The sequence below is a fragment of the Myotis yumanensis genome, unplaced genomic scaffold, assembly GCF_028538775.1.
Source record: "Myotis yumanensis isolate MYYU_CA2020_CCGP unplaced genomic scaffold, mMyoYum1.0.hap1 SCAF_2, whole genome shotgun sequence".
Lineage (NCBI taxonomy): Eukaryota > Metazoa > Chordata > Mammalia > Chiroptera > Vespertilionidae > Myotis > Myotis yumanensis.
This window is the reverse complement of record NW_027223753.1, coordinates 173,483,310-173,505,251: the sequence shown is the minus strand read 5'-3', so window position 1 is coordinate 173,505,251 and position 21,942 is coordinate 173,483,310. Positions and strand designations below refer to the sequence as shown.

Below are 21,942 nucleotides of genomic sequence, written 5' to 3'. Positions count from 1 at the left end.
AAGATATTGCTATGACATATGTCTGATATTTTGATGCCTATGGAGTCTTCTAAGATTTTTATGGTTTCCCGTCTTATGTTTTAAGTCCTTTACCCATTGTGAGTTTATTTTTGTGTATGGTGTAGTTGGTGGTCTAGTTTCATTTTTTTTTTTTGCATGTATCTGTCCAATATTCCCAGCACCATTTATTGAAGAGACTGTCTTAACTCCATTGTATGCTCTTGCCTTCTTTGTCGAATATTAATTGAGCATAATGGCTTGAATCTATTTCTGGGTTCTCTGTTCTGTTGCATTGATCTATATGTCTGTTCTTGTGCCAGTACCACGTGGTTTTGAAAACAGTGGCTTTGTAATGTAACTTGATATCTGCTATTGTCATCCCTCTAACTTTGTTCTTCTTTCTCAAGATTGCTGCGGGTATTCGGGGTCTTTTTTTATTCCATATGAATTTTTGGAGAGTTTGTTCTAGGTCTGTGAAATATGCCATTGGTATTTTAATGGGGATTGCATTAAATCTGTAGATTGTTTTGGGTAGTACGGACATTTTAATGATGTTGATTCTACCCATCCATGAACATAGTTTATTCTTCCATTTGTTTATGTCTTCCTCTATTGCTTTTCTCAATGTCCTGTAGTTTTCCAAGTACAGGTCTTTTATCTCTTTAGTTCAGTTTATTCCTAGGTATCTTAATTCTTTTGGTGCAATGGTAAATGGGATTTGTTTTTTTTTTCTCTTTCTTTTGAGTTCATTATTGGTGTACAAAAAAGCCATAGATTTCTGGGTGTTAATTTTGTATTCTGCTACATCACCAAATTCATATATGAAATCTAGTAGTTTTTTTGATGGAGTCTTTAGGGTTTTCTATGTACAATATCATGTCATCTGCAAATAATGACAGTTTAACTTCTTCTTTTCCAATTTGGATGCCTTTTATTTCTTCTTCTTGTCTTATCACTATGGCTAGCACTTCCAGTACTATGTTGAACAGGAATAGTGAGAGTGGGCATCCCTGTCTTGTTCCCATTCTTGGAGAAATGAATTTAGTTTTTGCCCATTGAGTATGATGTTGGCTATAGGTTTGTCATATAAGGCTTTTATTATGTTGAGGTATGATCCCTCAATTTCCACTTTGCTGAGAGTTTTTATCAAGAAAGGGTGTTGGATTTTGTCAAATGCTTTTTCTGCATCAATTGATTTAGTTATGTGATTTTATCTCTCAATTTGTTTATGTGATGTATCACATTTATTGACTTGTGGATGTTGTACCATCCGTGCATCCCCGGAATAATCCCAGTTGATCATGTTGTATGATCTTTCTGATGTAATGCTGGATCCAATTTGCTAGAATTTTGTTGAGGATTTTAGGATCTATGTTCATCAGAGATATTGGCCTGTAATTCTCTTTCTTTGTAGTGTCTTTATCTGCTTTTGGGTTTAGGGTAATGTTGGCTTCATAGAAAGAGCTTCGAAGTGTGCCTTCCTCTTGAATTTTTTGGAATAGTTTGAGGAGGATAGGTTTTAGTTCTTCTTTGAATGTTTGGTAAAACTCCCCTGTGAAGCTGTCTGACCTTGGGCTTTTGTTTGCTGGAAGTTCTTTGATTACTGCTTCTATTTCCTCCAAGTTATCATCCTATTCAGATTTTTTGATTTTTCCTGATTGAGTTTTGGAAGATCATATTTTTTAGAAATATGTCCATTTCTTCTAGGTTGACTAGTTTGTTGGAATAGAGTTGTTCATAGTAATTTTTTTTTTATGATCCTTTGTATTTCTCTGGGTTCTGTTGTTATTTTGCCTCTTTTATTTCTGATTTTGTGTACTTGTGTCCTCTCTCTTTGCTTCTTGGTGGGCCTGGCTAGAGGTTCATCAATCTTTTTTATCCTTTCAAAGAACCAGCTCTTGGTTTCATTGATCTTTTGTATTTTTTTTGGTCTCTATGTCATTTATTTCCACTCTGATCTTTATTATTTCCCTCATTCTGCTCACTCTGGGCTTTTCTTGTTGCTCTCTTTCTAATTCTTTAAGTTGTAGAGTTAGATAATTTATTACCAGTTTTTCTTGTTTTTTGAGGTAGGCCTGTAAGGTTGTGAACTTCCCTCTCAGGACTGCTTTCACTGTGTCCCATAGATTTTGGATTATTGTGTTTTCATTGTCATTTGTTTCCAGGATGTTTTTTATTTCTTCTTTGATCTCTTTGGTAACCCAATCTTCCTATATAATAAAAGTCTAATATGCTAAGTGTCTGGTTGTCCAGTCAGCTGTTCAACCAATCAAAGTGTAATATGCTAATGATATGCTACAGCTGCTAAACTGCTCTCTATGACATGCACTGACCACCAGGGGGCAGATGCTCCAACCAGCAGATTAGCTTGCACCTGGGGTCTGACCAATAGGGACTGAGCAAGACAGGCTGGACATGCCCTGGAGCCCTCCTGAAGTCCCTCCCCACCAGGGGGCAGATGCAGCGAGCAGGCGGGTTGTAAGGAGCGAGGGGTACCAGACTGTGAGAGGGTACAGGCCGGGCGGAGGCCCCCCCCCCCCAGTGCACAAATTTTGTGCACCGGGTCTCTAGTTGTTTAATAACATGCTATTTAGCCTCCAAGTGTTTTAATTTTTTAATTGTTTTTATTGTAGTTTATTTCTAATATTATGCTGTTGTGATCTGAGAAGATGCTTGATATAATTTCAATCTTATTGAATTTGAAGAGACTTTGCCTATGTCCCAGTATGTGGTCTATCTTTGAAAATGTCCCATTGTGCACTTGAGAAGAATTTGTGTTCTGTAGCTTTAGGGTGAAATGTTCTGAAGATGTTGATAAAGTCCATCTGATCTAGTGAATAGTTTAAGATTGCTATTTCTTTGCTGAATTTTTTTGTCTAGAGGATTTATCCAGTGATGTAAATGGATATTAAAATCCCCTACTATAATTGTACTGCTGTCGATCTCTCCCTTGATATCTTCAGACTTTTTTTTTTTAAATGTATTTGGGTGCTCCTGTATTGGGTGCATATATGTTTACCAGAGTTATATCCTCTTGTATCGATCCCTTTAGTATTATGCAGTGGCCTTCCTTATCTCTTATTATGGCCTTCACTTTGAGCTCTATTTTGTCAGATATAAGTATTGCTATTCCAGCTCTGTTTTAATTTCCATTTGCCTGAAAAATATTTTTCCATCCCTTTACTTTTAGTCTGTGTGAGTCCCTTGTTCTGAGGTAGGTCTCTTATAGACACTATATACATGGGTCATATTTTCTTATCCATTCAGCCACTCTATGTCTTTTGATTGGAGAATTTAGTTCATTTATGTTTAAGGTTATTATTGATAGGTAATTGTTTGTAGCCATTTTAATTCTTTATGCCTGTGTTCCTTCTTCCCTTTCTATTTCTTCTCTTTACAACAGTCCCCTTAGCATTTCTTGCATTGCTGGCTTGGTAGTGATAAACTCCCTTAGCCCTTTTTTTGTCAGCAAAGTTCCTGATTTCCCCTTAAATTTTGAATGATAGCCTTGCTGGATAGAGTATTCTTGGATTCAGTTTCTTGCTTTGCATCACATTGTATACTTCATTCCATTCCCTTTTGGGCAAATGTGTTTCTGTTGAGAAATCATTTGACAATCTAATGGGAGATCCTTTGTAGGTAACTCTCCCTCTCTCTCTTGCAGCCTTTAAGATTCTCTCTTTGTTATTAATGTTTTCCATTGTAATATGTTGTGTCTTGGTGTGGGTCCTTTTGGGTTCATCTTGTTTGGGATGACTTGTTTCTTGCCCAAATCAGGGAAGTTTTCTGTCATTATTTCTTCAAATAGGTTTTCTAATCCTTGTTCCTCTTCTTGTCCTTCTGGCACCCCTATTATATGTATGTTACTTCATTTCATGTTGTCCCAAAGTTCCCTTAGGCTCTCCTCCTGCTTTCTAATTTTTTTCTCCAACTGCTGTTCAGATTGGGCATGTGTCTCTGCCCTGTCTTCTAATGCTCTAATTTGGTCCTCTGCTTCTTCTAGTCCAATGTTGAAACCTTCCATTGTGTTTTTTATTGTAGCTACTAGAGGCCTGGTGCACGAAATTTGTGCATGGGTGCGGTCTCTAGGCCTGGCTGGTAATCGAAGTGTGAGTATCTAGTGTGGAAGGGCAGATCCAAGCTGACCTCTGGGCCCTGGGCAGCATCTGGGCCCCCGGGACCCTGCGCACCCCCCTCCACCTGAGTCATTGGGCATCTGCCGGGCTCCCTCAGCACCTGGGAGCCAGGTGGCAACCCTGCCCCCTGACGCTGGTTGCCATTTGAGGGGCGATTGGTGGGGCAATTGGGCCCCACTCGCACCTGCCTTGGCCTGGTGCCACTCGCTCACCTGCTCCACCATCCCAATGTGGTCCCACTCTCATTGGGGCCCATTGGGGCCGGCAGTGCCTCCACTGCCGCCCGCTACCAGTGCCATGTTGTTGACACCCACCATGTTCTGCGCCGCCCCCTGGTGGACAGCACACATCATAGTGAGTGGTCGAACTTCCCGTCAAGGGTACAATTTGCATACTAGGCTTTTATTATATAGGATATCATTTTTGATTTCCTCTTGATTCTTACATAAGTTGTTGATTTTCTCATCCATCAGGTTTATGATGAATTCCTTTTCTGACATATTGTATGCCTCCGTTTCATTTAGTTTTTTTCCCTGGGTGCTTTCTCCTTTTCTTTCCTTTGGGGGTTCTTTGTCTCCCCATTTTTGCTCTCATTGAAGGGTCCAGGCACCGAATCATGTGAGGCCTGTTGCTGAAACGAAGGCCTTGGCAGGTGGGTCATGCACCCAGAGAATCAGCAGAGTGTCCAGGTACCAGGATATGTGGGGTCTCAGTTTTGGGCCAGTGGGAGGGTTGTGTACCCCGAGAGTCACTGGAAAGCCCAGGCGCTGGTCATGCAGGGCCTGTGGCTGCAGCAGTAGGCCAGCGGGAGGGTCACATACTCCAGGACTCACATAAGCCTGTAGCCAGGGAGGGTGGAGTCCTGCTGTCCATGGGTATGCAGCTGAGGTAGCAGGTCTTTGCGTGGAGTGGCTGTAGGGTCCTGCATGGTGTCTGAGGCCAGTCTGGGTGGTGGTGAGGCTGGGCTCCGAGTCACAGCAGCTCTCCCTTTCAAGATGGCATGGTTTCTATGCTAGCGCCGGCCACCTAGGTGTGCTTGCAGTGGTAGCAGGAGCTCCACATCTAAGACAGCCCAATCCTCCAGCCCCTGAAAATCCTGCAAGATCTAACTGTCCCTCACTCTCACACACACACATACCACATGTGTCTACACACTCCCCTTTTGCTCCCTGCCTCACTCACACTCTCTCCCTAACTGCCATCCTGCCAGCCACCATCTTGATTCCTATTTTTTTATTTTTTAATCCTTACCCAAGGATATTTTTCCATTGACTTTTAGAGAGTGGAAGAGAGAGGGAAAGACTGAGAGACATATTGGTGCCTCTGCATATCCTACTCAGTCTCAATGCTCTTCTTTCTTTCCTTCCAGTTGTAGAACTTCCACTGGGCCAGCTTTCCCATGGTTCTGAATGATAGCTGTTTTGTCTTATAGTTTGTATTTTCAATGTTGCTGTGGGAGGCAGCATGCACAGGTCTGTACCTTACACCGCCATCTTGGTTCTCCAAAAATAATATTTTGTCTTGTGTGTCAGCTCTTCCTCCAAGCCTTTGAACCTGCGAAAGCCACGCTGGCCATAGACTTTCGCACTTTCTTCAACTCTGACACATCTGATTTCTTTAAGAGCCACTCCCAAGTTTCATATTCAATAGCCTAGGCGGCAACTCAAGTTTGAAACAAAAACAAAGCTCCCAGCATTTTTTGACTTGCTCCTACCTCAGTCCTCCCCATTTTGGTGAATCACAACTTGATCTTCCAGCTGCTCAAGCCAGAACACTCTGAAGTCATTGTTTGCTCTTCTCTTCTCACCTCTGAAAGCTGCTCTATCAGTGAACCTTGTCAACTCTTTTTTTATAAGTCAGCTAAAAATTTGCATGTGATAGTATTATGCAGTAATCAAAGTGTGAGAATAATATTGTCATATCATTCCTACTCATCTGACTCTATTACCAGCATATTGCATAAAATCAACTATTCGTAGTCTATATATGTGTATACATGTATGTGTGTATAGTATTTTCTTTACAACCCGGAATCACACAATATATGCAGTTCTCTATTCTGTTGATGGTCTTTCCCTCATTGAATAACTTATGGGGTCTTCAGGCAACTGCAGCAGCATCTCTGAAAAACCTTCCCTAACACCACCAGTCTGGGTTTTGTATCTTTCCTCCATAACCTATGTCCCCTCTGCCATTCCTCTCTACTGTACTTTTTTAAAAAATTGATTTTCAGAGAGAGAAGAAAGAGGTCGATTTGTTGTTCTGCTTATTTATGCATTCATTGGTTGATTCTTGTATGTGTTCTGACCGGGGGTTGAACTGCAACCTTGGTGTATTGGGACGATGTTCTAACCAACTGAGCTACCTGGCCAGGGCTCTCTATTGTATTTTTATTTACTAATTTATCTCCCTTGCAAGATCTGAAACAGCAGGACCTCTAGTTCAATGCATAATATACCAAAGGCACTCAATACACATTTGCTGAGCACATGAGTGAGTAAGTAAGCTAACTGGGATCAACCCAAAAACTACACAAATGAGGAGCACAATAAGGGGTGTGGTAATCAGACTTGGCTTATAGCTCTCATGCTTGAAGAGGAACTATTATAGTTGCTGTTGCTGCTTGAGGAAAGTTCAGCTACTCCACTGACTCCTTCTTTGTCCGGTAACATGACCAGCAAGAAGGTGATTGCAGTGTTTGGAGCAACAGGTAAAAAGCTTACTTTTAAAGTGCATGCTGACTGCTTACTTTCCTGTCTTCTTGTTTTTAAAGTCAGAGCCTGCCAGTGTGGGTGAATTTCCTGCCATTGGAGGAAATGAAGAAAAGTGTCCTATTGCTTGGATTTCTGATGTGGTAAAGGGGCTGGTGATTTGATTTGATTTGTCAGAAATGATCTCAGCAGGACAAGGACAACTGACATATTCTCTATTTCTCAGTCATGTGCTGACTTGGTATGTTTCCTTTCAACATAAGCTATCCTCTGGAGACTTTTCTCCCTTCACTTCCTGATAAGTGAAAGAAGCAAGTGTGGGTCTGTTGGGCATATCTCCATGCCTAACCAATACCCCAGCCATTCTGAAAGCATGGAGAGGGTGGGGGTTAGGCAATGTGCTGAGTGACTTTTCTGTCTGGGTCAGCTGCCCCAGCTTTTTAACTGCCCTCCCTGAGCTCAATCTTATCTCTTTTTTCAATCTGTTCTTTACAGCCAGAGCCATCTTTGCAAAATGTTGATCAAATCAGGCTACACTCATTCAGTCTGTTCTCATTTCAGCCTCCTGATGATCCATTTAAAACTATCAGATCATGACATGCCTCTGCTCAAAACCCTGCAACAGCTGCCTCCCCCCTCCCCCATCTCACTCCAAGTAAAATGCGAAGTCCAGCTAATGGGCCCCCATCTTTTACCCTCCCCTTTACTTGCTCAGGTGTTCCTCAAGTACACTCCCACCTTAAGTCCTTTGCATTGGCCGTCCCCTCAGCCTCCAGCTCCCCACACTGCTTTCTCCCTCATGTCACCCAAGCCTCTGCTCAGATGTCGCCCTTTCCATGAGCACTTTCCAGACCTCCATATTTAAAATTGTAACTCCACTCCCCCTTACTGTTATCTGGCTGCCCTTCCTGCTTGGTTTCCTCCCTTACCGCTTGCCTTTCCACAGGAGAAGATAAGCTCTATGAGCAAAGGAATTTTGTCTGAAAAGAGGAAAGGACTAAAGCAGGGAGAAGAGAGAAATAAATTTGCAAAAACCAACAGCCAGTTATGACATTGACTTTAGAAGGAGTTCTTACCTTTTGAGACAGCATGGATGGACCTGGAGATTATGATATTAAGTGAAATAAACCAGTCAGAGGAAGACAAACATCATATAACTTCACTTATATTTGGAATCTAATGAACAAAATAAACTGACAAACAAAATAAAAACAGAAGCATGGTTACATGGAACAACTAACAGCTGCAAGAGGGGAGGGAGGTGAGGGGACTGGGTGAAAGGAGGTGAAGGGATTAGTCCAAAAACATATATACATATCACATAGACACAGATAACAGTGGGAAAGGGGGGTTGGGATAGGTGGAGGTGGGCAAAGGGGGGGTAATGGAAATAGAGACTTTGCTTTGAGTGACGGGCGCACTATGCAGTGTGCAGATGTTTTGTTGAGTTGTATACTTGAAACTGTTATAGCATAATCATAAGCTCGGAAAATTCCAGGACAAGCGGAACAGGAAAACTAAGATAGTTAAACCACTGTTTGAGCCAAAGCAGCCCAGCCTAGGCTCTCCTGTTGCTTCTTCTATGCCAGTGGTTCTCAACCTTTTGGCCCTTTAAATACAGTTCCTCATGTTGTGACCCAATCATAAAATTATTTTTGTTGCTACTTCATAACTGTAATGTTGCTACTGTTATGAATCGTAATGTAAATATCTGATATGCAGGATGGTCTTAGGCGACCCCTGTGAAAGGGTCGTTCGACCGCCAAAGGGGTCGTGACCCATAGGTTGAGAACTGCTGTTCTATGCCCTTCTTTGTTTCACCGGCCTAAGTACATTTATGCTCTGGTCAACAAATTCTTGCTTGCTTTTCTACCCTGTCTCTTCATTGAAATCTTTCCTTCAAGAAGACAAGAACTGAGTGTTAGGTCCGTGCCAAGAGATGAGAATTTAAGAAATTTTATTACATTCTCTCACAGTGGGCTGAGACCAGTACACCTAGTAGGGAGAGCAGGCTATTTATATCTCCTGTGCAGGTCAGGGCAACAGGTGGGACTGGGTGCAGGCTAGAGGCTGGGTGTAGGCGGTTTACTAGAAATGAAAAACCTTTAGTCATATCTTACAAAATCTGAATGAGAATTATAAGAAAACTGCAGGGAAGGCAAGAGCCCCAAGCAGGGCCAAATGGAAAACTACTGATCACAGGAGAAAGGTAGAGAATATGCCTGTCACTGAGGTCTCCTCCTATCTCCGGTAGCAAAACCTATATGGTTTTTGAACCAATGTCACTCCCATAAATTCAATTAAGTACTAGTAAAAAAAAAAAAGGTAAATGGGACATGGAGATGATTGTATAAAGCATTAGGGTGAAGGTGAGAATATTGTTATATTCCTGAAAAAAATAAGAAGCCATTAGAGGATTTTGAGCAGAGTGACTAGATATGACTTCTACATTATAAGGATCATTTTAGGTTCAGTTTTTCAAAGAGTGTGTAGTGGCAAGGGCTGAAGCAGGAAGACCTTTAGAAGGCTGCTGCCATAGTCCAGCCAAGATGACTGTGGCTTAGATGGGGATGGTAGCAAAGAGGTGGTAGGGAGTGATCAGATTCCAGATATGTTTTAAAGAGAGTTGACAGGGACAGTATGGTGTTTGTGGATGGGGGAAGGGGGCAGAGGAGGGTGGAGGAGTGGAGGGGGAAAAAGGGGTAGAGGATGGTATAGGGCAGTGGTTGGCAAACCGAGGCTCATGAGCCACACGGCTCTTTGACCCCTTGAGTGTGGCTCTTCCACAAAATACCATGTGCGGGCATGCACGTACAGTGCGATTGAAACTTCGTGGCCCATGCGCAGAACTTGGTTTTCGGCCTGGGCGAGTCTATTTTGAAGAAGTGGTATTAGAAGAAGTGGGGGTACATTCATGGAGATCGACCCCTCAGATTGAGGACGTTTTTAGCAAAGGCCAGCTTAGGAGTACCCTAATTAAGTTAATAACAATGTACCTACTATATAGTTTGTTTAAAAAATTTGGCTCTCAAAAGAAATTTCAATCGTTGTACTGTTGATACTTAGCTCTGTTGACTAATGAGTTTGCCGACCACTGGTTTAGGGGGATAAATGGTGATTGGAAAAAAGAGAGTTGACAGGGTTCACTGATAGACCAGCTTTCAGAGGTGAGAAGAGAACAAACAGTGACCAGAGTGTTCTGGCTTGAGCAGCTGGAAGATCAAGTTGTGATTCACCAAAATGGGGAGGATTGAGGTGGGAGCAGATCAAAAAATGCTGGGAGCTTTGTTTTTGTCTCAAACTTGAGTTGCCACCTAGGCATCCAGCTTAGGCTGTTGAATACAAACCTTGGGAGTGGCTCTTAAAGGAATCGGATTAGATGTGTCAGAGTTGAAGAAAGTTGCTTCCTACTTAGCCAAGAGGGTGGGCTGAGCACTTTATTGCCCAGGGATTGTCCGTAGTTCAGTTACCATGGGATTCTGGGTGTGTTTGGGCCAAGCATGTCAAACTCGCGGCCCATGGGCTACATGCGGCCCACAATGAATATTTTTGCAGCCCAGCCAATGTAACCGTATGTAAGAAACGTTTTAATGTACATTTTGTAACTTAATTTTTACAATATCCTGTTATATATAATTATTAATAATTAACTACAATGTTTGCTAATGACTAATTACTATAATCATTTGTGTTGCATTCATTTCTCTTACACGCCTTACACGCAGGCACACCATCTCTCTCCACTAGTCCTGTTGCAGAAGACTGGAGAAAAAAACCAAGCCAAGCTTAGAGAAAGGGAGTTACATTTTATTATTAAATTCTGTGCAGGCCCAGAGAAAAATGTGTCTTTCAAATTCTGGGCCCCCCAACATGGAGGAAACTCTCTTTATTTATACTTTTTTCAGTCTTTGTCTCCCAAATTTGGAATGAGACTTCCGGGCCTTCTGAGAAAGAAGGCCTGTGTGCTGGGAAGGGGCCATGAGACCATATCTCAAGGTTTAGCCTGGTGTCAGCACTGACAACTCAGTCTGGGCCATAGTTTAAGGCCTCTCTGGAATGGGAGTAGTCTTATTTTCCTTAATATTTAAGACAGAAGCCAGAATAGCAGGGTTAAAATTTCAAACAGCAGTTTTTATATAAGATGGATGCTTCAGTACTAGCAGCAAATATTTTAGCAGCCAATTGCCACGTCATTAGTCTTATATTGACTTGTTGGTGTACGCAAGAAATATTTCGCTTTCGGAGACAAGAAAAATAGGTTTATTTGCATTACGCTTATTAATTTGTGCAGTTATTCAGTGTCTGGGAAGTTAATATTCAAGAAAATGTATTAATTTTTAGTAAAATGTTCTATTATTTTATGTTAACGATTACTCATTTATTTCACCCCTTTGTATTCAGCATGTCTCTATCAAAATTAATGTTATGAAAATTGAAGCTTTTGTTTTTTGCAGCCCACATAAACATAAACCTTGTTTATTTGGCCCGTGTTAGCCTTTGAGTTTGGCATGCTTGGTTTGGGTGTTTGAGGTAGGGTTGCCTTATTTAGCAGATACAAATATAAGATACCTAGTTAAAATAAGAAAATAATGTATATATTTTTATTGATTTCAGAGAAGAGAGAGGGAGAGATAGAAACATCAATGATGAGAGAGAATCATCAATTGGCTGCCTCCTGCATGCTCCACACCGAGGATTGAGCCGGCAACTGGGGCATATGCCCTGACAGGGAATCAACTGTGACCTCCTGGTTCATATGTCGAAGCCCAACCACTGAGCAACACAGGCTGGGACTAGTTAAATTTGACAGGGACATGTCTTAACCCTTACCTTGCATGTGTTTGCACATCAAACTCTGAACAGTGCTTGCCATTCAAATGCTACTGTGGACGTAAAAAGGGGCTCTATGGACAGTAACCTCACAGGGTGATCTGACCATAAATTCCTAACTGGGCAGGTCATGGTGGGTAGTCATGGCACAGGCATATAACTTCTTTAGAAAATGGCTTATCTTGGCCTTAAACTAGTCCTGTCCATTGCTTCGGTGCATGGACCTTCAAAGGTTAACACACCTTTGAAATAACCACCCTCAAGAGAGCACATAATCTTATTAACTATCCTGTAATTTAATCCCCACCTTGCTTTCTGCTACCTTCATGTGATCTTCCTTTCTTTCCCTCCTTAATTTCAAATGCATAAAAGAAACTGCAAAACCTGTTATTTTGCAGAGCATTTGAGATTTTGCTCCCTGGCATATGTCATCAGTTGGCTCAAGTAATTTTAGTATATGCGCTGCCAAAGCAAGCACTCAAGTAAACTCTTACAAAACTTCTCTACAGATTTGGATGTTTCTTATGTTGACACTGTCCTCAATATGGAATTACCTTGAAGATAACTGGGTCCAAGAGGGAATGATCCAGAATAAATGGGGAGGGTCTGGACAACTGAGTATGTCAAGAATGGATGCTCTGGGAGCAGCTTTATCGGGCTGATAAGTTTATGGTTATGTCTTGCTAATTTAAAGGAACAGGGCCAAGATGGATAAATTCTTTTCTTGGTTTGGTTCTTAGTAAAACATAAAAAGCGGGAGTGGTAAGAGAGCCAGTCCTGGTTTTGGTCCAGCTCCTCTTATGTGTTTCTACAGGTTTCGGCAGGACTGTCTACTTCAAAGTTAAGAGTTGAGAACACAGAGGTTTCAGTCTTTTCACTTCATTCATTCATTCATTCACTCATTCAACATATAGATGTTGAAAACTTGCAATTTGCCAGAGAATAGTCTCAGCACATGGTTGGAAAACAAGAAGAACCCAGTTTAGTAGGAGGATTTTTAGGAAATAATTACAATAGGCAGTGATATGGGCTGGATTGTTTTTCCCTCCAAAATAATTCATATGTTGAAGCCCTAGTTTCTAGTATCTCTGAATATGACTATATTTGCAGATAGGGCCTTTACTGAGGCAATTATATTAAAGTGAGGCCCTGAAAGTGATCCCCAATCTGGACTGATGTCCTTTTAAGAAGAGGAAATTTTGACACACAGAGAAGCAGGAGGGGCTAGAGCGCACGAAGGAAAGGCCATATGAGGACACAGTGAGAAGGCTCTTCATCTGCAAACCAAAGGGAGAGATCTCAGGAGAAGCCAATATAGCAACACCTTGATCTTGGTCTTCTAGCCTCAGAACCAAGAGAAAATATATTTCAGTTGTTTAAGCCACAATCTGTGGAATTTTTTTACGGCAGGCTTAGCAAACTAACATAGCTAACAAATATTTTTTTATTGAATTTTTATTTTTATAGATGTGTATATAATAGTTTTAAAAATCTAATAGTCATATGAGCCTCATAAAGAAATCCAGCAGACCCTGCTCTACCCCTCTCCACATTTAACTCTTCTGTTTCTATTGGTATTTGTCTCCATATTTCTAAATAATCTGATCATAAGCTATTTCTTGATTTTTCAATGTTAGATAATATTTATTGTCTTTAGCTTTCCTATATCATCAGTCCCAAATACACACTTCCTTTTTGCTCATCTCCCCCATATAGTTTAAAACAATTTGTATATGGATGATGGACTAATATGGACTCTTATAGTGACTTTGTCATTATTGTTCATACTTGAGCCATGTACTATGCACTTTCTTGTTTTCCCTGAAATTAGTAATTGTCTTAATTTTTTTATTTGTTTAGTTTTCTTTCTACCTATCACTCATCTTTTTCTCTAATTTCTCCAGTAAAGCTGCATGATTTATCTCAAAATGAGAAAACACATCAATTAATCTCTTAGTTCTGTTTTTTTTCTCTCCATGGAGACCTCCCTCCTGGAATGCTACCTTTTTTTTTTTTCTTTCAAGCTTCCTAGGATTTTCTTCCCCATTATTCTAATAATTCTCTTTGCCTTTTTCCTGGGTTTGGTTTCTATTTCCTGGGTTCTTCTTGCTTGCTTTACTTTGTCATTTTCCCGAAGCACACCCTCCAGTGGCTTACAGAAAACGTGTACATAAGCGTTACATTTTTGAGACCTTGAGTGTCTGGAAATGTCTTTATGTAGAATGTTTAGAATCAATTGATCATTTGGTTAGGTGTAAAATTCTGGAAAGAAGTTAATATCCCTTCTAAATGACATTACTCCATTGCTTCCAATGTTATAAGGAAATCTGGTGCTATTTTTATACCCTTCTGCCAAAGTTTGCAAAATATTTTTATCCCCAGTGTTCTGAAATTTCACAATTATGTAAATAATGTAAGACTTAATTTATTCATTGTGCTGGGCACTCAGTGGCCCCTTAATTTGGAAGCTCATTCGAGATCCTTGAACCAGCAGTTCTCAACCTGTGGGTCGCGACCCCTTTGGGGGTGGAATGACACTTTCACAGGGGTAGCTTAAGACCATCGGAAAACACATATATAATTACATATTGTTTTTGTGATTAATCACTATGCTTTAATTATGTTTAATTTGTAACAATGAAATTGGGGGTCACCACAACATGAGGAACTGTATTAAAGGGTCATAGCATTAGGAAAGTTGAGAACCACTGCCTTGAACTCTGGGAAATTATTTTCTTTGATAATTCCATATGTCCATTTTCTCTATTCTCTCATTCTGGAATTCCCCTGGCTTGGTCCTCTATTTTCTCCTTTCTGTTTTCCATTTCTTTTTAATTTTGAGAGATTTCTCCAACTTTTTCGATTGAAAACTTATTTCTGCTATAATATTTTAAGTTTCTGAGAGCTTCATCTTCTCTTCTGAATGCTCTCTCTCCTGTCTTCCTCTCCCTTTTTATTGGTTCAGTATGCAGATGTAGTGTTCTGAATGCAAAATCTTCTCCAATCTCTGAAGACATTAATGTTTTAATTTTTTCTTCTGTACACCGCATCGTTTCTGCTTATCTTTATCAATTTGTTTATTTTGGTTTCGTTGGAGGCTTTCTTCAAACATATGGTGATCTTTGGCTGTGTGTTCATATTTACTAGTAACTTCAACCGAAGCTCCTTGAGCAAAAGCAGAGCTCATTGACAGCAGACCCTATGGGGTTATCAGTGGTGCATCAGTTGGGGTTTCACACAAAACAAGTGCCACACCCTTTCAGAGAAGCCAAGGAAAAAATAAAAGTTGAAAGGGAAGAGACCAATAATGAATAAGTAAGCAATAGGAGGAAGGAGCAGAGGGCAGGAGAGATGACCAAAACCCAGGGAGAGTAGCAACATGGAGATAGCCACCTTTCTTCCTGTTTTTGGATTTCCTGCTGCTGATGCCTCTGAGAGCATGAAGAGAGCCCATTGATGGAGTCCAATACAGGTCAAACTCCCAGGGCACTAAGCAGGGTGTGGAAGGTGAAGGTAGATCTGAAGGCGTGAAAAACATATTCAGGACAGATATACAACCAGTTTGATAGAGGATCCCAAATGTTAGTAACCCAGCACAGTACCTGGCGTATATGACAGAGTATTCAGTAAATATTTGTAGAGTAGTTACATGAGGCAAGTAATGAAAGTAATAACCATATCATCAATGACTTTGAATGCCATAAAAAAGAAACTTATGCAAGTTTTCAACTTAAAAATAAAATAGGAAGCTTTTGAAAAGAAAATTTTGTGAAGAACCTCAAAATAAAATCTATAACCAGATAAAAATAAATTTTCCCAGTTGAATCTGGGCTACAGGGTTTGGCACCCTGCTCACTTGGCCTCATTGTTATTGGGGAGCACACGAGACTTGGTTGGAAAGTTTGTAAGGAGGACATTCTGAGAAAAGGGAAGTGTGTGGAAGGCCGCCTGCCCTGTTTATCAGAATTCCAACTTAGGGGAGACTTAGGCGAGTGTTGAAGGTGGTGCCCCTAATTATTCCTTGACCTTTCCAAACAAGTCTGTGAATGTGCAGACCCCTGGTGTTTACTGGAATCCTGATGCCTAATCTTTGGGTGCCCTTGCCTTAAGGACAATGCAAACACTTGTGTCCTCCCAAGATTACTTACCCTACTGATTGTATCTAAAGATAAAAATGCCAATAAAAGCCTAATGAGGCAGGCAATCGAGGCTGCCTGGTTGCTATAGCCAGGCCATCCCTTAGCCTCTGTTTCACAGCAAATGTGTGTCAGAGTAATCCATTCATCTGTCACTCAGGCTCTGCTGGCCAGCCCTGGAGCCCCAGCAATGGTTACCTCAGGCCTCTCCCATTCTTTCTCTGCCCCATGGACTTTTCAAAGGTGCCTCTGATGTGGCTGTGAGAAACCTAGTTTGAAAACCACTGTTGCAAAAATGGGAATGACTCCTGAAGTAGTTATTATAACAGCTGTACACTGAATAGTGGTACTTCCTGAGCAGCTATTTTTTAGTGATTATTCCTCCTGAATCTTCCTCTGTTTCTTCTTCCCCAATGCTGCAGGATCTCAGGGTGGCTCTGTGGCCAGGGCCCTTTTGGAGAGCAAAAAGTTTGCTGTAAGAGCAGTGACCAGGAATGTGACTCAACCAAAAGCACTGGTGCTCCAGGAACTTGGTGCTGAGGTGGTAAAAGGGGACCTGAATGATAAAGCATCGGTGGAGGCTGCCTTACAAGATGCCTATGGGGTCTTTCTAGTAACCAACTACTGGGAACATCACAGCAAAGAGGAGGAAGTGTCTCAGGTGGGAACACCTTTGCGCCCTTTCCTCTTACCCTTCCTGGCTGCTCTGCCCTCCCTTGAAGGGGGTGGGCCTTAAGTCTGAGAAAAAATTGCCTCACTCCACAAAATCTCTCTGGTATTTATGAAATATATGTCCTTAAAGTATTTCTTTGATTGTGAAGTCAGTGTTCTATAGCACATGTCCACATCTCAAGACTGGAGATCTGAGGATGACTGTGCAGTGGAGCCGGTCATTTGTCTGTAGATGGCATGTGAAGGGTACCCCACAAATTAAGGTAACTCCGAAGTGAAAAGGAAAGAACAAAATGTAATGAGCATATTTTTACTTCTGGCAGAGAATTTGGGGAGAAATTAATAATGGGTACATAGAAAAAAACTAAAGCAAGCAAATAAACCCACAGTGATGAACACAGGGAAAATAAAAGTTTATAGAAAAAAAATAAATGTTACCATACAATATTACTTGGTTCAACTTCAGCAATGTGGTAGGCACTACTTTTTGATCTAGCCCAACATTATGATACTGGGAATATGGAAAAAATAGGGAATTGCATGTATGTGTAATGGTGGTGTTGGGCTGTGTGTGTCTGTGAGAGAGAGAGAGAGAGAGAGAGAGAGAGAGAGCACATTAAAGATGAGGACTCATCTTTCAGAGTAAGAATTTAGTAGGCGATATCTTAAACTGAAAAAATCAAGCATTAGTAGTGCAAACCTGTTATTTAGAAATAAAGAAACAGCTAAAAGAGATGAAAGCGGTTACTTCTTGAGAGCAGTTATCACATGAGGACTCAGGGAACATCTTTGTCATTATAAGCTCAATTCCCTGTCTCTCTTATCCCCCAACCCCCACCCCTTGACAGTACTATTTGAAGTGATATATGTGTATAAATTGGAAAAATTTGAAGATTACATTTTTATTTTATTTTTTTATTATTTTTTATTTTTTTATTTTTCGCTTAAAGTATTACAAAGGGTATTACATAAGTGTCCTTTTTCCCCCCCCCGCCCTTGACAAGCCCCTGCCCTCCCTTACCCCCCAGTGTCTTATGTCCATTAGTTATGGTTATATGGGTGCATACAAGTCCTTCGGTTGATCTCTTACTCCCCTCCCTCCTGTCCCCCAACCCTCCCTGGCCTTCCCACTGCAGTCCGACAATCAGTTTGAGGCAGCTCTGCCACTGTATTTATTATTGTTCAAAAGTTTGTAATGGTCTTAATTATCCATGAAAGAGAGAGATCATGTGGTATTTTTCCTTCATTGACTGGCTTGTTTCACTTAGCATAATGCTCTCCAGTTCCATCCATGCTGTTGCAAATGGTAGGAGTTCCTTCTTTTTAACAGCAGCATAGTATTCCACCGTGTAGATGTACCACAGTTTTCTAATCCATTCATCTACTGATGGGCACTTAGGCTGTTTCCAGATCTTAGCTATGGTGAATTGTGCTGCTATGAACATCTGGGTACATATATCCTTTCTGGTTTCTTGGGATATATTCCTAGAAGTGGGATCACAGGGTCAAATGGGAGTTCCATTTAAAACTTTTTGAGGAAACTCCATACTCTCTTCCACAGTGGCTGCACCAGTCTGCATTCCCACCAGCAGTGCACAAGTGTTCCTTTTTCTCCACATCCTCTCCAGCACTTGTCGTTTGTTGATTTGTTGATGATGGCCATTCTGACAGGTGTGAGATGGTACCTCATTGTTGTTTTGATTTGCATCTCTCGGATGATTAGTGACTTTGAGCATGTTTTCATATGTCTCTTGGCTTTCTGAATGTCCTCTTTTGAGAGGTGTCTATTTAGATCCTTTGCCCACTTTTTGATTGGATTGTTTATCTTCTTTTTGTTAAGTTGTATGAGTTCCCTATAAATTTTGGAGATTAAGCCCTTATCAGATATGACGTTGGCAAATATGTTTTCCCACGAGGTGGGTTTTCTTGTTGTTTTGTTGATGGTTTCTTTTGCTGTGCAGAAGCTTTTTATTTTGATGTAGTCCCATTTGTTCAGTTTCTCTTTAGTTTCAACTGCCCTAGGAGCTGTATCAGTGAAGAAATTGTTTTGGCATATGTCTGAGATTTTGTTGCCTTTGTATTCTTCTAGAATTTTTATGGTTTCCTGTCGTACATTTAAGTCCTTTATCCATTTTGAGTTTATTCTTGTGTATGGTGTAAGTCGGTGGTCTAGTTTCATTTTCTTGCATATGTCTGTCCAATTTTCCCAACACCATTTATTGAAGAGACTGTCTTGGCTCCATTGTATGTTCATGCCTCCTTTGTCAAAAATTAATTGAGCATATTGGTTCGGGCTAATTTCTGGACTCTCTATTCTATTCCACTGATCTATATGTCTGTTCTTGTGCCAGTACCAGGCAGTTTTGAGAACAGTGGCTTTGTAATACAGCTTGATATCTGGCATTGAGATCCCACCTACTTTGTTCTTTCTCAGGATCGTTGCAGCTATTTGGGGTCTTTTTTTATTCCAGATGAATTTTTGGAGAGTTCGTTCTAGATCTTTGAAGAAGGCCATTGGTATTTTAATGGGAAGTGCGTTGAATGTATAGATTGCTTTGGGTAGTATGGACATTTTAATGATGTTGATTCTACCAATCCAAGAACATGGTATGTTCTTCCATCTGTTTATGTCTTCCTCTATCTCTTTTTTCAACGTCCTGTAGTTTTCTGAGTAGAGGTCTTTAACCTCTTTAGTTAAGTTTATTCCTAGGTATCTTAATTTTTTTGGTGCGATGGTAAATGGGATTGTTTTTATAATCTCTCTTTCTGAAAGTTCACTATTGGTGTATAGAAATGCCTCAGATTTCTTGGGGTTAATTTTGTATCCTGCTACATTGCCAAATTCATGTATTAAGTCTAGTAGCTTTTTGATGGAGTCTCTAGGGTTTTGTATGTATAATATCATGTCATCTGCAAATAAGGACAGTTTTACTTCCTCTTTTCCAATTTGGATGCCTTTTATTTCTTCTTCTTGCCTAATTGCAATGGCTAATACTTCCAGTACTATGTTGAACAGGAGTGGTGAGAGTGGGCATCCCTGTCTTGTTCCTGTTCTTAGGGGAAATGGTGTTAGTTTTTGTCCATTGAGTATGATGTTGGCTGTGGGCCTGTCATATATGGCTTTTATTATGTTGAGGTATGATCCTTCTATTCCCACCTTTCTGAGAGTTTTTATCAAAAATGGGTGTTGGATTTTGTCGAATGCTTTTTCTGCATCAATTGATATGACCATGTGGTTTTTTTCTTTCAATTTGTTTATGTGATGTATCACATTTATTGATTTACGGATGTTGTACCATCCTTGCATCTCTGGGATAAATCCTACTTGGTCATGGTGTATGATCCTTCTGATGTACTGCTGGATCCGATTTGCTAAGATTTTGTTGAGGATTTTGGCATCTATGTTCATGAGGGATATTGGCCTGTAATTCTCTTTCATTGTGATGTCTTTACCTGGTTTTGGTATTAGGGTGATGCTGGCTTCATAGAATGAGCTTGGAAGTGTTCCTTCCTCTTGAATTTTTTGTAGTAGTCTGAGGAGGGTAGGTTTTAGTTCTTCCTTGAATGTTTGGTAGAACTCCCCTGTGAAGCCGTCTGGCCCTGGGCTTTTGTTTGCTGGAAGCTTTCTGATGACTGCTTCAATTTCTTCCATAGTTATTGGCCTATTGAGGTTTTTAGATTCTTCCTGATTGAGTTTTGGAATGTTGTATTTTTCTAGGAATTTGTCCATTTCCTCCAGGTTGTCTAGTTTGTTGGAGTAGAGTTGCCCGTAGTATTGTTTAACAATCATTTGTATTTCTGTGGGGTCTGTTGTTATTTCGCCTCTATCATTTCTGATTTTGTTTATTTGGGTCCTCTCTCTTTGCTTCTTGGTGAGCCTGGCTAGGGGTTTGTCAATCTTGTTTATCCTTTCAAAGAACCAGCTCTTGGTTTCATTGATTTTCTGTATTGTTTTTTTGGTCTCTATTTCATTGATTTCTGCTCTAATCTTTATTATCTCCTTCCTTCTGCTCACTCTGGGGTTTTCTTGTTGCTCTCTTTCTAATTCTTTGAGTTGTAGAGTTAGATGATTAACTACCATTTTTTCTTGTTTTTTGAGATAGGCCTGTAGAGCTATAAACTTCCCTCTCAGGACTGCTTTCATTGTGTCCCAGAGGTTTTGGATTGTTGTGTTTTCATTGTCATTAGTGTCCAGGATGTTTTTAATTTCTTCTTTGATGTCATCGGTAACCCAATCAATATTTAATAACATGCTATTCAGCTTCCAAGTGTTTGAGTATTTTGGGTTGTTTTTATTGTAGTTTATTTCTAACATTATGCCATCGTGGTCTGCGAAGAAGCTTTTTATGATTTCAATCTTCTTGAATTTGTGGAGACTTTGCTTGTGACCCAATATGTGGTCTATTTTTGAATATGTCCCATGAGCACCTGAGAGGAATGTATATTCCGCAGCTGTGGGGTGAAGTGTTCTGAAGATGTCAATTAAGTCCATCTGATCTAGTGAGTCATTTAGGATTGCTGTTATTTGCTGATTGTTTGTCTAGTGGATTTATCCAGTGATGTCAGTGGTGTATTAAAGTCCCCTACTATGATTGTATTGTTGTCGATCTCTCCCCTGATATCTTCCAGAAGTTTTCTTATGTATGTGGGTGCTCCTGCATTGGGTGCATATATGTTTACCAGGGTTATATCTTCTTGTTGTATTGATCCCTTTAGTATTATGAAGTGGCCTTCCTTATCTCTGGTTATGGCCTTCACTTTGAGATGTATTTTGTCAGATATAAGTATTGCTACCCCAGCTTTCTTTTCCTTTCCATTTGCGTGAAAGATATTTTTCCATCCCTTCACTTTCAGTCTGTGTGAGTCCCTTCTAGTGAGGTGGGTCTCTTGTAGACAGCAGATGTATGGGTCATGTTTTTTTATCCATTCAGCCACTCGATGTCTTTTGGTTGGAGCATTTAGTCCATTTACATTTAAAGTTATTATTGAAAGGTACTTGTTTGTAGCCATTTCTTTTTTTGTGTGTGTGTGTGGCTGTTTTCTTTCTGAGCTTGATATTTCTTCTTTTTACACCAGTCCCTTTAGCATTTCTTGCATGGCTGGCTTGGTGGTGATAAACTCCCTTACCCTTTTTTTGTCTGTGAAGCTTCTTATTTCCCCTTCAATTTTGAATGATAGCCTTGCTGGATAGAGTATTCTTGGATTCAGTCCTTTGCTTTGCATCACTTTGTAGATTTCCGTCCATTCTTTTCTGGCCTGATGTGTTTCTGGTGAGAAATCATTTGATAATCTAATGGGAGATCCCTTGTATGTTACTTTCCGTCTCTCTCTTGCAGCCTGTAAGATTCTCTCTTTATCCTGAACATTTGCCATGGTAATTATGATGTGTCTTGGTGTGGGTCTTTTCGGGTTCACCTTGTTTGGGACTCTCTGGGCTTGTGTGACTTTTTTCTTCCC

The 21,942-nt window shown here is 40.5% G+C and overlaps 1 protein-coding gene across 1 annotated transcript in view; it reads left to right on the top strand.

Annotated features, from left to right (window-relative positions):
* The first annotated feature begins 6,734 nt into the window (after positions 1 to 6,734).
* The window catches only part of LOC139002231 (nmrA-like family domain-containing protein 1), a 37,438-nt gene continuing 22,230 nt past the window's right edge, over positions 6,735 to 21,942 (top strand). The window contains exons 1-2 of the mRNA XM_070403609.1: positions 6,735 to 6,846; positions 16,236 to 16,474. Of these exons, the coding sequence (XP_070259710.1) occupies positions 6,807 to 6,846; positions 16,236 to 16,474 (279 nt within the window). The 5' untranslated portion in view covers positions 6,735 to 6,806. The remainder of the gene's footprint in view (positions 6,847 to 16,235; positions 16,475 to 21,942) is intronic.